The following is a 12,284-nucleotide window of genomic DNA, read 5'->3' on the forward strand; positions in this document are numbered from 1 at the left end:
CACACTTTCCAGGAACATCAAGTGAGGCATGTGTTCAGATCTGTGAACACAAGGAAAACTGCTGGACCAGATGGAGTACCTGGTGAAGTACTCAAATTCTGTGCTTACCAGCTCTCAGCAGTCTTCACAAAGACCTTTAATCTCTCCCTGACACATGCCACTGTCCCACCTTGTCTCAAGTCGGCTACTATAATCCCCATCCCCAAAAACTCAACCACCAGCAATCTCAGTGATTACAGACCCATTGCCTTGACACCAGTAGTCGCTAAATGCTTTGACTGACTAAGGTCACATCACATTAAAGACTGCCTCCCTCCTGCCTTTGATCCATATCAATTTCACATACAGAGCAAACCAATCTACTGATGATGCAATTTCCACAGCCCTCCACACTGCTCTGAGCCACCTGGAACAGCCGGGGACCACCGTAAGGATGCTCTTCGTTGATTACAGCTCGGCTTTTAATACCATCATCCCTGACATCCTTGTAGACAAGCTGGCTGCCCTGGACTTTCCCCCAGCCACTTGTGCCTGGATCAAAGACTTTCTTACAAACCGCCCACAGACTGTCAAGATTGGTACCCACAGCTCCTCCACCCTCACGCTTAGCACTGACTCTTCACAAGGCTGTGTGCTGAGTCCTCTTCTGTATACCATCTACACCCATGACTGTTGTAGCAGCTCCTGATGTGGGTGGAGCACAGAAGCACGGCAGGCGAGAGTTGATGTTCACACACAAACACTTTATTGAGCTTTTCAGCTTTCACTTACTCACTCAACACGCACGCATGCGTTGTGGTTGGGAGGGAGCCCCTTTTCTCTGCTCTCTCCCTCCTTTTATACTCTATCCCTGTAACAAACAAACAAACACGCACATTGACAGCACGTGGAATGACTTAGCCACTTACTTTCCCCGACCCCGCCCTCCATTCACAGACTGCTGCTTGGCCACGCCCCCACTGCCACATACCCACACCGCCCAACTCAGGCCGGGGAACTGTCCGGCCTGAAGCTGACTCCCCCTCCGACGGGACAGGAAGTCCGCCACCACCGTCTGTGCCCCCGGCCTGTAGATCACCTCGAACTTAAATGGCTGAAGGGCGAGATACCAACGGGTGATCCGCGCATTGGCTGCGTGATTTGCTAATCGGCATTTGCAGCACACCGCACACACCCGACGGACATCTCTGCGAATCCCTGGCCAATAGAACCAGGCCATTATTCGGGCTAGTGTTTTATCTTGCCCCAAGTGTCCAGCCATGGGATTAAAGTGAGCCGCATGGAATAGGAGTTCCCTACAGCTCTTTGGGATTAACAACTGGGTCACTCGTTCACTAGTTTGAGTGTCCTGCGTCACTCGGTACAATCTATCTTAAATAACAGTAAAATAAGGGAAGGTCGGTGCCGCACTTGGCTGAAGAGTTTGACCATCAATTACTCTCACTTGGTCAAACGCATGCCGCAGAGTCTTGTCTCGCGACTGCTCTAATGGGAAATCCCCAAGGGAATCCCTGAGAGAGGGAGGAGGAGCGGGCTGCTCCTCACTCTGATGCGGTGTTGACGTAGACGGCTCTGTGACAGCTTCTCCAGTCAATGCCACACCGGGATCTTCCCATGACCAACTAGTGCAGGACCCACTACGTGTTAAATATTCCATCAGTTTTTAAACCCTGGCTAATCAGTACCCAAAATCAACGAGTGGGTGAGACGATGACTAACCGCCGCCTTTATGCATTTGGCCCCGGAAAAGAATACGGACAGACACTAAGGGATAATTGTGAACATCCCTGTGCGCACACACAACACCTTCATCGCTTGTACTCTCTCCAGTGCCTCACCTTGCACCAGGCATTGGTGAATTGAGGTCTGATTACAACCGGAATCCACCAAAGCGTGATATGTATCCCCTTGAACACTTACTCGTATGCGATACGTTCAGGCCCAATCGGGGGCGGTTTCTGGCGCATCGGGGATCCGGATTACAGCTCCCACCTCCCTTGCGGCGCTCTGACTCTGGAGATGCTCCGATTCCCCGCTGCGCCAGCACACCGGCCCAGGCTTTCCCTCTGCACTGGTGTTATGGGTGTCACTCACCTGAGGTGGAGACCACACAGACATGGAAGAGGGAGATGGGAGGACACCACGGGTGCAATGGGCTGGCTGGGGAGGAGCCAGCCACAGCCTCTGTGGCAGGGGAATGGGGTGGGGAGGGGGGACAAGAGGGAGAGAGAAGAGAAGCAAGGAGAGGCACCTTGTCTGCCTGTCGTTGGAGCCGCCTCCAGATGGTCCTCCACCAGCTCGATGGCTCATTCCAGCGACGCCGGGTGATGACACTAGACCCATTCCGCTGTTCCTTCCGGAAGTCGAGAGATAAACTGTTCCAGTGCCACCAGATCGATGATCTCATCAGCATCGCGGTCTTCCGCCCTCAGCCACCAACGGCAGGCGTCCCGGAGTTGCTGGCCAAATGCAAATGGCCGGCTGACCTCCAACGCCAGCGTCCGGAAGTGCTGGAGATGTTGTTCCGGGGAGCGGCCGACCCGCTGTAGGATGACTCTCCTCAGGTCAGCATACATCAGTCAGCTGTCAGCAGGGAGCTGCTTGTGCTGCGAGCTGCGCCTTGCCAGTCAGGACCGGGAGGAGGCGTGCCGCGCACTGCTCCAGCGGCCACCCCCACGCCTCGGCTGCTTGCTCGAAGAGGGCGAGGAATGCTTCTGGATCATCCTGCAGTCCCATCTTCGTGAGGGTGCTGGCAGCGGTGGTCGACGCCCCTGCTGATGCTGAGCAGGTGCCGGAATGCCTGGCGATCTTCCTGCTGGGCCAGCATCAAGGCTTCGAAGCGTTGCTCTTGTTCCTTTTGGAGGGTGATCAGCACTTGATGCTGGTTCTGCTGGGCGGTAGCAAGGGCAAGGATGAGCGCTTCGAATGGGGAGGACTCCATGGGGTGGTTCCCTTCTGTGCTCCCGGGTTTCGGCACCACTGTAGCAGTTCCTGATGTGGGTGCAGCACAAAAGCACGGCAGGTGAGAGTTGATGTTCACACACAAACACTTTATTGAGCTTTTCAACTTTCACTCACTCAACATGTACACATGCGTTGTGGTCAGGAGGGGGCCCCTTTTCTCTGCTCTTTCTCTCTCCCCTTTTATGCTCCATCCCTGTAAAACACACACACACACACACGCACGCACGCATTAATTGACAGCAGGTGGAATGACTTAGCCACTTACCTTCCCTGACCCCGCCCTCCATTCACAGATTGCTGCTTGGCCATGCCCCCGCTGCCACAACTGTACTCCCACCCACCCCACCAACACAATAATTAAATTTGCGAATGACACCACCTAAGTGGGGCTCATAATTGGAGGGGACGAGTCGGCCTACAGGGACGAGGTGCAACAGCTGGCAGAGTAGTGTGCCAAAAACAACCTGGCTCTCAACACCAAGAAAAGAAAGGAGGTGGTCATGGACTTCAGGAGGCACAAAGCTGACCCCACTCCCCTCTACATCAATGGAGACTGCATGGAGGTGGTCCGCACCTTTAAATTGAGGACCTCTCCTGGTTGAGGACCTCGCCTGGTCAGCTAACACAACAGCCATGGTGAGGAAGGCCCAACAGCGAATCCACTTCCTGAGAGTCCTCAGAAGGAACAGACTGGAGGAGAGGCCATTGGTGACCTTCTACCACTCCACCATCGAGAGTGTGCTGGCTTTCTCCATCACGGTGTGGTATGCTGGCTGCACAGAGGCTGACAAGAAAAAGCTGCAGAGGGTGATAAGGTCAACTGAAAAGACAATTGGCTGTCCTCTGCCCTCCCTAGATGACATCGCTAACTCTTGATGCCTCTCCAGAACCAGGAAGATCATTTGTGACCACCTCCATCCCGGACACCGCCTGCTCAGCCTGCTGCCCTCTGGAACGAGGTACAGGAGCATAAAGAGTAGAAGAAACAGCCTGAAAAACAGCTTCTTTCCATGGGCTGTGAGGACACTTAATACACACATGGGTTGCTAAAATGTTCTTTGCTATTTTTATGAAGTGCAATAACTTGACTACCGTGATCTTATTTATTTGTTCCATTTTCATGACATGACCAATATTTTGTTTTTGTGTGTTCTTGTTATGTATTTTTATATGTTCTCGCTTTTATGTATGTTTTTAATACAACTTCAGTTGTGGCAAGTCAATTTCATTGTATGGGTGATTGTGCAATGACAATAAAGGCCATCTTATCATACCCAGCAGAATGGAGAACAAATTGCTGGACCTGGGCGTGGATCAGCACATGTGCAGCTGGATCAGAGACTTTTTAACCAACCGTTCTCAGGTTGTCAGGATGGGGACTTATCACTCCTCCTCTCTGACAATCAATACTGGGGCCCTGCAAGGGTGCATGCATACTGAGTCCTCTCCTGTTTTCCCTTTATACACATGACTGCATACCAACCTATAGCACAAATACCATTATTAAATTTGCAGATGACACTACTGTAGTTGGTCTGATACACAATGGTGTTGAATCTGCATACAGGGATGAGGTCCGCAGACTAACAGAGTGGTGCTCCATGAACAACCTAGAATAGAATAGAATGCCCTTTATTGTCATTTTACAATCAATTGTATAACAAAATTAGAAGCTTCTCCCTTTCCAGTGCAAAAAAAAAAAAAAAATCTTAAATCCTCACACAAACATTACAAAAATTGAAATACGTATAAAAAAAAAAAAAAAAAGTGTCTTATATCCAAGTATGAATATGGATGGCTATGTACAGAATAAATAATAAATTATTTGTATTGCACAGAATGTAAAAGCAACAGTGACAGATGTCTTGCATAATGTCGAAATTATATTTGTTTTCTCTTAGAGTTCAATACGGTGATGGCTCTTGGGAAGAAGCTGTTTTTCATTCTAGTAGTCCTTGTTTTAATACATCTGTAGCGCCTCCCAGAAGGAAACAGCTCAAAGCTGGGAGGCAGGATGTGAATTGTTCTTAATGATGCTCCGAGCTCTGCTGATGCACCGGGTGGTGTACATGTCTGTCAGGGAGGGGAGAGGGCAGCCAACAATCCTCTGCACTGCTGCGACTGTCCTCTGAAGCCTCCCTCTGTCTGCAGCAGTGCAGCTCCCGGTCCAGGTGGACAAGCAGTACATCAGCAAGCTTTCAATGGAGGAACAGTAGAAGGCCAGCAGCAGCTTCTGGTCTAGACTGTTCTTCCTGAGGACTCTCAGGAAGTGTAGATGCTGCTGAGCCTTCTTTATAACAGCTGAGATATTGATTGTCCAGGAGAGGTCATCAGGACTCCCAGGAATCTGAAATCATGAACCCTCTCCACACACTCACCGTTGATGTAGAGGGGGAGGTGGTCACTTTTCTTCCTCCTCAAGTCCACAATGATCTCCTTTGTCTTTGTAGTGTTTAGAGTCAGGTTGTTTACTGAGCACCAGGTCGCGGGCCTCTGAACCTCCTCCCTGTAGGCTGTCTTGTCTCCATCTGAGATCAGCCCAACCACTGTGGTGTCATCAGCAAATTTGATGATCATGTTGTCGCCGTGAACTGGACTACAGTCATAGGTGTAGAGACAGTACAGGAAGGGACTCAGCACGCAGCCCTGTCGTGAACGGGTGCTCAGTGTACGTGTGGAGGAAAGGTGGGGGCCCAAGTCTCACAGTCTGGGGCCTATTAGTCAACAAGTCCTTAATCCAGGTGCACATGAGAGGGGGGAGGCCTAAAATGTCAAGCTTTGTGATCAGAATGTCCGGGAGATCGTATTAAATGCCGAGCTGTAGTCTACGAAGAGCATTCTTGCATAGCTCTGCTGCTGTTCCAGATGGCTCAACACAGTGTGCAGAGCTATGGCGATGGTGTCCTCCGTAGATCTGTTCGCCCGGTATGCAAACTGGTGGGGGTTGAGTGTGGGGGGGGGGGGAGACAGTCTTTGATGTGCTGAAGGACCAGTCTCTCAAAGCACTTCATAATTACCAGGGTGAGGGCAACAGGGTGGTCGTCATTGAGGCTGGTTATGGGTGACTCTTTTGGGATGGGAATTATTATGGCTGACTTCAGGCAGGTAGGGATGACTGCTTGAGCCAACGAGAGGTTGAAGATCCTGCAGAGGATGTAGGACAGGTGGTGGGTACATGCTATGAGCACCTTGCCAGGTACTCCGTCCGGACCGGCAGCCTTCCTGGGGTTCACTGCCTGGAGCACACACCTCACCTCCTGCTCCTCCAGTGGAGGGGTGCTGGAATCTGATGGGGGTGGGGGCAGGGCTAGAGTAAGTGAGTGTCACTGCAGAGATTCGAAGTGAGCAAAGAAGCAATTGAGCTCCTCTGCCAGCGACTTACTCAGGACTCCTGATGTCACATCACCGCCTCTGAACTACAGGACATGGTGCTTCCACCGCACAACCATCATTAGAGACTTATCACACCCTGGTTACCATCTTTCCATTCTGTTGCCCTCCTCTGGGAGGTGCTTCACGTCCTTAAAAACTCACACCTCCAAACTTAAGAACTGTTTTTATCCAAGTGCTCTTAGAGAACTAAACTCTAAGAACTGATCTTTTGGGGTGTGCAATATGTCTTTGGATGTGCAATATGATCAGTCCTGTGAAATATGCACTTTATTTACTGTTCTTGTGATTGTCCCCCATTTATGGCTTTTACCTCACCTTTTATTGTCTTATGGTGTTTTATTACTACTATACTACTACTACTAATAATAATAATAAATAATTTGTTTGTGTGTTTATGACCCATTTATGTTTTTATGTCTTTTTATATGATCCACTAGAGCAATAGAATTTCGTTGTACATTGTGCAATGACAATAAAAAGGATATTAAATAAACTTGCTTTAGGGTCTTGCTCATAAAGTTGGGGCCTTGGTCTGTTAGCACCTCATTGGGTATACCAACTCTAGAGAAGAGCTGGAGCATGGCAGTGACTTCTCTAAAAGGAAAGGCTTCAGGGTATCTTGTAGCATAGTTGCAAATGACCAAGACAAACCTATTTCTTGATCTACTCCTCTCCAAAGGTCCAACTATGTCCACCCTAATTCTCTCAAATGGAGTGTATACGGGGTATATAGGGGAATTAAACGGGCATGATTAAAACATTTACCACCTGACACTGAGGACAGGACTTACAGAAACTCTTCACAAAGCCCTGGCCAATAAAACCGCTTACTGATTCTTTGCAAAGACTTCATGTAAGTCAAGTGACCTGCCCATGGTATAGTGTGACCAAGCTCAAGCACTTCCTTCCTGCACTTCTGTGGGACCATAAGCTGCAAACCTCTTCACTCTGTCTGTACAGAAGTCTATTCTGCAGCAAGTACACCTCCTTTCCCAGTGCAGGAGCAAAGACTGTACCCTCACATGTCTTCTTAAAACATGGGTCTAATGTGATGTCTGAACACCGTTCCTCAGCAAGGTCACTCAAAACATCAAATCAGCTTCAGTTAAAGGTCCAACATCAGACTCTGGCTGAATGTCTGTCTGTTTTACAATCTCCCCAATAGTCCTTCGGTGCCTCTCACACCTCTCATCCCTTGTCTGAGGGGGCTCGGCTGGAACATCTTCCCCACAATAAGGCACATAGCACACCAGGTATATACCGGTACTGTACAAATCTAATCAATCCTCACTGAACTGATGTTCAAATTATATTTTGTTTGCATGTGTGAATTAATGTAAATGAAATCGATTGTGTAAAATGTCATACCAACTGCATACCCCAGCATCAAATCAACTCGCATTGTGGTAAATTTTGTGGTATCAAAAATCATTGGCCTGTTGGTGTGGTAACAAGTTTTATATTAACTTCAGCATTAATTATAGTTAACAGTATCTGTTCAAATCCTCTAGTGTCATGCTTCTCTGTTTATCCTCAATGTTTAGAAAAGAAAGTTGTTGTAAGGTGTGAATGGATAAGTTCTTTTTGTGTGTGTGTGTGTGTGGGGGGGGGGGGGGGTTGTATGAAGCTACCATGTTGCCATGGATGCAGCAGAGTCAAGGAAAACTTGGGACAGTTTTTCTCAGCTGCATTTAGGAAAACAGACTATTATGTAATGTTGATGGAAACTATGATGATGAATAATATCTTGTGTAATAGAGGAAGCTGACCATGCTTAGAAGTAGTTATGGGAGGACCTATGTTAATGACTACCTGGGCTTGTGATTTTATGTGATTCTTCATGAATAATTACTTTAAAATTACACAATAAATAAATATTTGCTTGAGCATTATTTCAGATGTTACTAGTATTTCTAATAGGGCTGTGCGATATATCGAATATACTCGATATATCGCGAAAATTCTGTGTGCGATACATAAAATTATTATATCGTAACTATCGAGTATTTTATGGTCATCTTCCGACTTGCGTTTGTTTCGTGTTTGTTTAAAACCTTTTTCGGTGGTTTTCTCCCTGTCCCTCAGGCAGTAACGTGAGAGGCTGCCTAAGGGTAAAGAAAACAATAACGTCACGCACTCGCCAACCAATCCCGGGCGACATCTCGGTGCTGAAAGGAACTTCCGGGAAGATTTTCTAGTTTCGGTTGTGTTGCCAGATTGGGCGGTTTTAAGTGCATTTTGGCAGGTTTTGAACATATTTTGAGCTGGAAAACATGAGCAGTATCTGGCAACACTGCCGGCGGGAAGATTTCCTGGTTCCGGTTTACAGCGCTGACGCTGGTGTTGCATAGGCTACTGTGTAAGCTCTGGCAATTTCAGCGACAAATTACTTCCTAAAAGAACTAGTAAGGGGTCAGTCAACTGGCATTTTTTGGATATCGCGAGGAGGACGTGGAACAGCAAATGCCAGTTTGTAAAGAGTGCAAAAAAAAAAAACCAAAACCTGTCATCACGAAAGGCAGCAGCACTACAAATATGTTCCATCACCTGAAACTCACCCGGTACAGTATGAAGTAGTCTCTTAAACTCCGAACTACTTGCCCACGAGCTAACCCCCCCCCCCCCCCACACACAAGCTAAACAAATGACCATAGCAGCCTCGTCCTCCAAAGCCACCCCATATGAGAAAACGAGTCAGAGATGGAGAGCTATAACGGATGCAGTCACTAACTCCATTGCCGAAGACATGATCCCAATTAGTATAGCGGAAAACCAGGCTTCCAAAAATTACTAAACACACTTGATCCCAAATATGAGTTGCCTGGTCGCAGACATTTTACAGAGAAGGCAATACCGGAATTATACACATCTGAGAGGCAGAGCCAGAAAACATTCAGTTCAAAAGTGTGCAAAGAGAAAAATTATGTTTTGCAGATCTCTCTCTTCTCTCCCTCAATCTCTCTCTCTATTGTGAATGTTCCAGTAGTTCTCAGTAGTCAGGTTAATAGCTTGGAGATCTATTTTTTAAAATAATTTAATATAAGAGCACTTTTCTTATTTAGGCTAAATGTCTCAGTGTTGAGCTTGCACTTTACTGGTTTGAGCTCTGAGCAGCTCTGTATTGTGTTGCCCCTTTGTTGCAATTTTCAAGATTGTTTTTGCAGTTTGTGCCACATCTTTGTTGAATAAAAATAGTCTTATTTCAACTCAATTGTGATTAATCACTAACATGAAAATTTAAAATGTGTTGTTGAAAACCACCTGTAAAGTTAACCAAGAATGTTATTTAATCTGCAGGGACTGTAGTGAAAACAGTAAAGAGTAAAAGTTAGATTTCATGGGTTCCTTTAGAGGAGATTTAAATATATCGAGAATATATATCGTATATTGTGAAATGGAGAAAATGTATCGGGATATTCATTTTTTTCCATATCGCACAGCCCTAATTTCTAACAGGTGAATTTCCACCACACTGGCTAAAAGAATCGATGTAGGAACTTGTGATTTAAACCCCTACTCCACATATCTTTGGCAAGAAGAAATTGATATTAACTGGAGCTACCTTCACCTAGTTGTTACTTACAAATATACAGTCTTTATAATAAATTTGTGAGAAACTCACAACCCAGGAGTCTCCACTTTTCCTGGCTTCCTCTCGGCTTACCAGCTCTCCCTGGTAGGGTCCAAAGTGTGCACCTACTGGAATCGTCTCCCCCTTATTAAACACTCCCGGGCCTGCGTCAGGAATACTGGACTTCTTGATTTCTAGTCCAGGAGGAAGAGTTTGTCTGGCTCGGTCAGAGACTCCCATGGGAACAGGAGTATCTGAGATGAAGAGGGGCAGTCCATGAACCTCACATTTGTTGAAGAAGAAGGATTTGCAAACTTCACAGTCTGGGCGTAGAGAAAACACAATAGGAAGAAATGAGGCCCAAATGTATGTACAATGTGTGTGTGTGTGTGTGTGTGTGTGTGTGTGTGTATCTAAGACCATATATACAGTACATTAGTATGGTACAAAGATTATCTGAAGAAAGCTTGCCAGTAAGGTTCATTGAGCATCTGGTTGAGACTAGAGGTGTCCATCAGGATTGAGATCTCACAGGACATGAGGTACAGGAGTACAAATTTTTTACTTCCTTGTGGGAGTAAAGAAGTGGTCAGATATCAGTCTTGCAGGGCAAAATAAAACAAAATGTTCATTAACATGAGTGTGGCACTGTGATATATTTACGGCATCCTTAGGACCTGCCTGGTCAGGGTCATGGTTGTTTTAAATTTGGCTACTTGTTTCCTTATCTTCTGGGAAACAGAATTTCCCAAATTTGTCAGGAAATTACATGCAGGTACAATCAAAAATAACTATGCACAGAATTAAAAAATAAGTAAAATGTCTCATGCACATCTTTATTTGAGCTTGCTGACAATTCTGCCATTTCTAGATCTAGGCATTTTTTCCATTCGGGTCAGCCACAATCAGATGTACCTACTTGTTTGAGATCATGTAACACTATGTAACAGCCTTCTATTTATGTTTATTAAACTATTTCATATGTTGTAATGGTAGACTATCATTGCCAATGTATGACGTTTCAAAGCCAGATCATAATTTACCACCACTGAATCCATGTTTCAGTTTTTTTTTTTTATCAGACAAACTCTTCCTATTGCACATTTTCACCATGTAACGCATGTTCATTTGATTTAATACCCCAGAATGCATCATTGCTGCTTAAACTTGGCAATAATTTGTCAAACACTAACTGTTTTAGTAAATCAGCAGATTTTTGAGGAACAAATTGACAGCTGAATCACGGAATTCCGATAAAAATGAAATCTTTCACAATAGTTTTGTCAATGGGGGGTGCTGAACCTAATTAACCCCGCCGACAGTAGTCGGAGGGGTTATTATTTTCACCTGCGTCAGTCTGTGTGTGTGTGTATGTCTGTCTGTCTGTGTGTCTGCAAGATATCTCAAGAACCAATGGATCGATTTGGACCAAATTTTGTACGTGTTGCCAATCACCCAGGAAGGAAACCATTAAATTTTGGAGGTCAAAGGTCAAGGTCATGGCAGAACTTCGAAATTTTCGCCCAATGTATTTTAATAGGGAAAAGGCGGGCTTTGCACTCGTTAGAGTGTCCCTGTCTAGTTTGTTTTCTTTGTCACTGCAAAGTTGAAAATGGCCTGCGAAATCTTATTTAATGCATTTTAATAAACACTTTAAATTAAATACAGACATTTTATGTAGTATGTGATATGATTTGATACAAAAACCTTGTTGCTGGGGGCAGATGTTTGCAAAATTCACATGCCAAAGATTTTGCGTGTCATTTCCGTTGTTTTCTGTAGTGTCCGTAACGGTCTTGCTATAACAGAACGCTGCAGAATTTACCATTTTTGGTGATTATGACATGCATTGGTCCTGTTGGCCTCACGTAGGGCTCTAGTTACATATTCATACGTCTTTAGTTGTTATATTAATAGATACATTTGAAATATGTAGTGTCCGTAACGGGTGTAGTGTCCGTAACGCCAAATTGATATTTTGGTAAAGCCAGTTAATTGAGACTTCTTGACAAATTTAAATGAAACCTTCATGTGAGAATGACGCAAATTAATCATATTCTTCTCTCAAAGTTGTAATTGATTGAATTAAGACCCCACAGGCCAACTATTTGAACACTAAATTATTATAATCAAGATGTTACCAAGACATATTTTGACCATTCAAAATACAGCCCTGGCTTGTTAACATTTTTTTTTACATAATGTGCTTTTTAACACTTTTGTTTTTGAGACGGCTATTCATGTACAGTTGAACCTCATTTGAGTGGCCTCCCCTATTGCCGGCCAAAAGTGGCCTTATAAATGGGGTGGTTGTTCACGAGAGGTCCAAATGCATCCGTGAGACAGCCAAATGTGG

The 12,284-nt window shown here is 45.6% G+C and overlaps 1 protein-coding gene across 11 annotated transcripts in view; it reads right to left on the reverse strand.

Annotated features, from left to right (window-relative positions):
* The window catches only part of LOC132867678 (zinc finger protein 271-like), a 170,991-nt gene that overhangs the window by 28,162 nt on the left and 130,545 nt on the right, over positions 1-12,284 (reverse strand). For 6 of the 11 annotated variants that reach the window (XM_060900676.1, XM_060900675.1, XM_060900678.1 and 3 more), the window contains one exon: positions 9,980-10,251. The exons of 2 other annotated variants lie outside the window; for them this stretch is intronic. In XM_060900676.1, the coding sequence (XP_060756659.1) occupies positions 9,980-10,251 (272 nt within the window). Of the gene's footprint in view, positions 1-9,979; positions 10,252-10,399; positions 10,497-12,284 lie in introns of all 11 variants that reach the window. 3 more of the 11 variants (XM_060900681.1, XM_060900682.1, XM_060900677.1) reach the window with 2 other exon arrangements.

Source organism: Neoarius graeffei, chromosome 19, assembly GCF_027579695.1.
Source record: "Neoarius graeffei isolate fNeoGra1 chromosome 19, fNeoGra1.pri, whole genome shotgun sequence".
NCBI classification, from domain to species: Eukaryota; Metazoa; Chordata; class Actinopteri; order Siluriformes; family Ariidae; genus Neoarius; species Neoarius graeffei.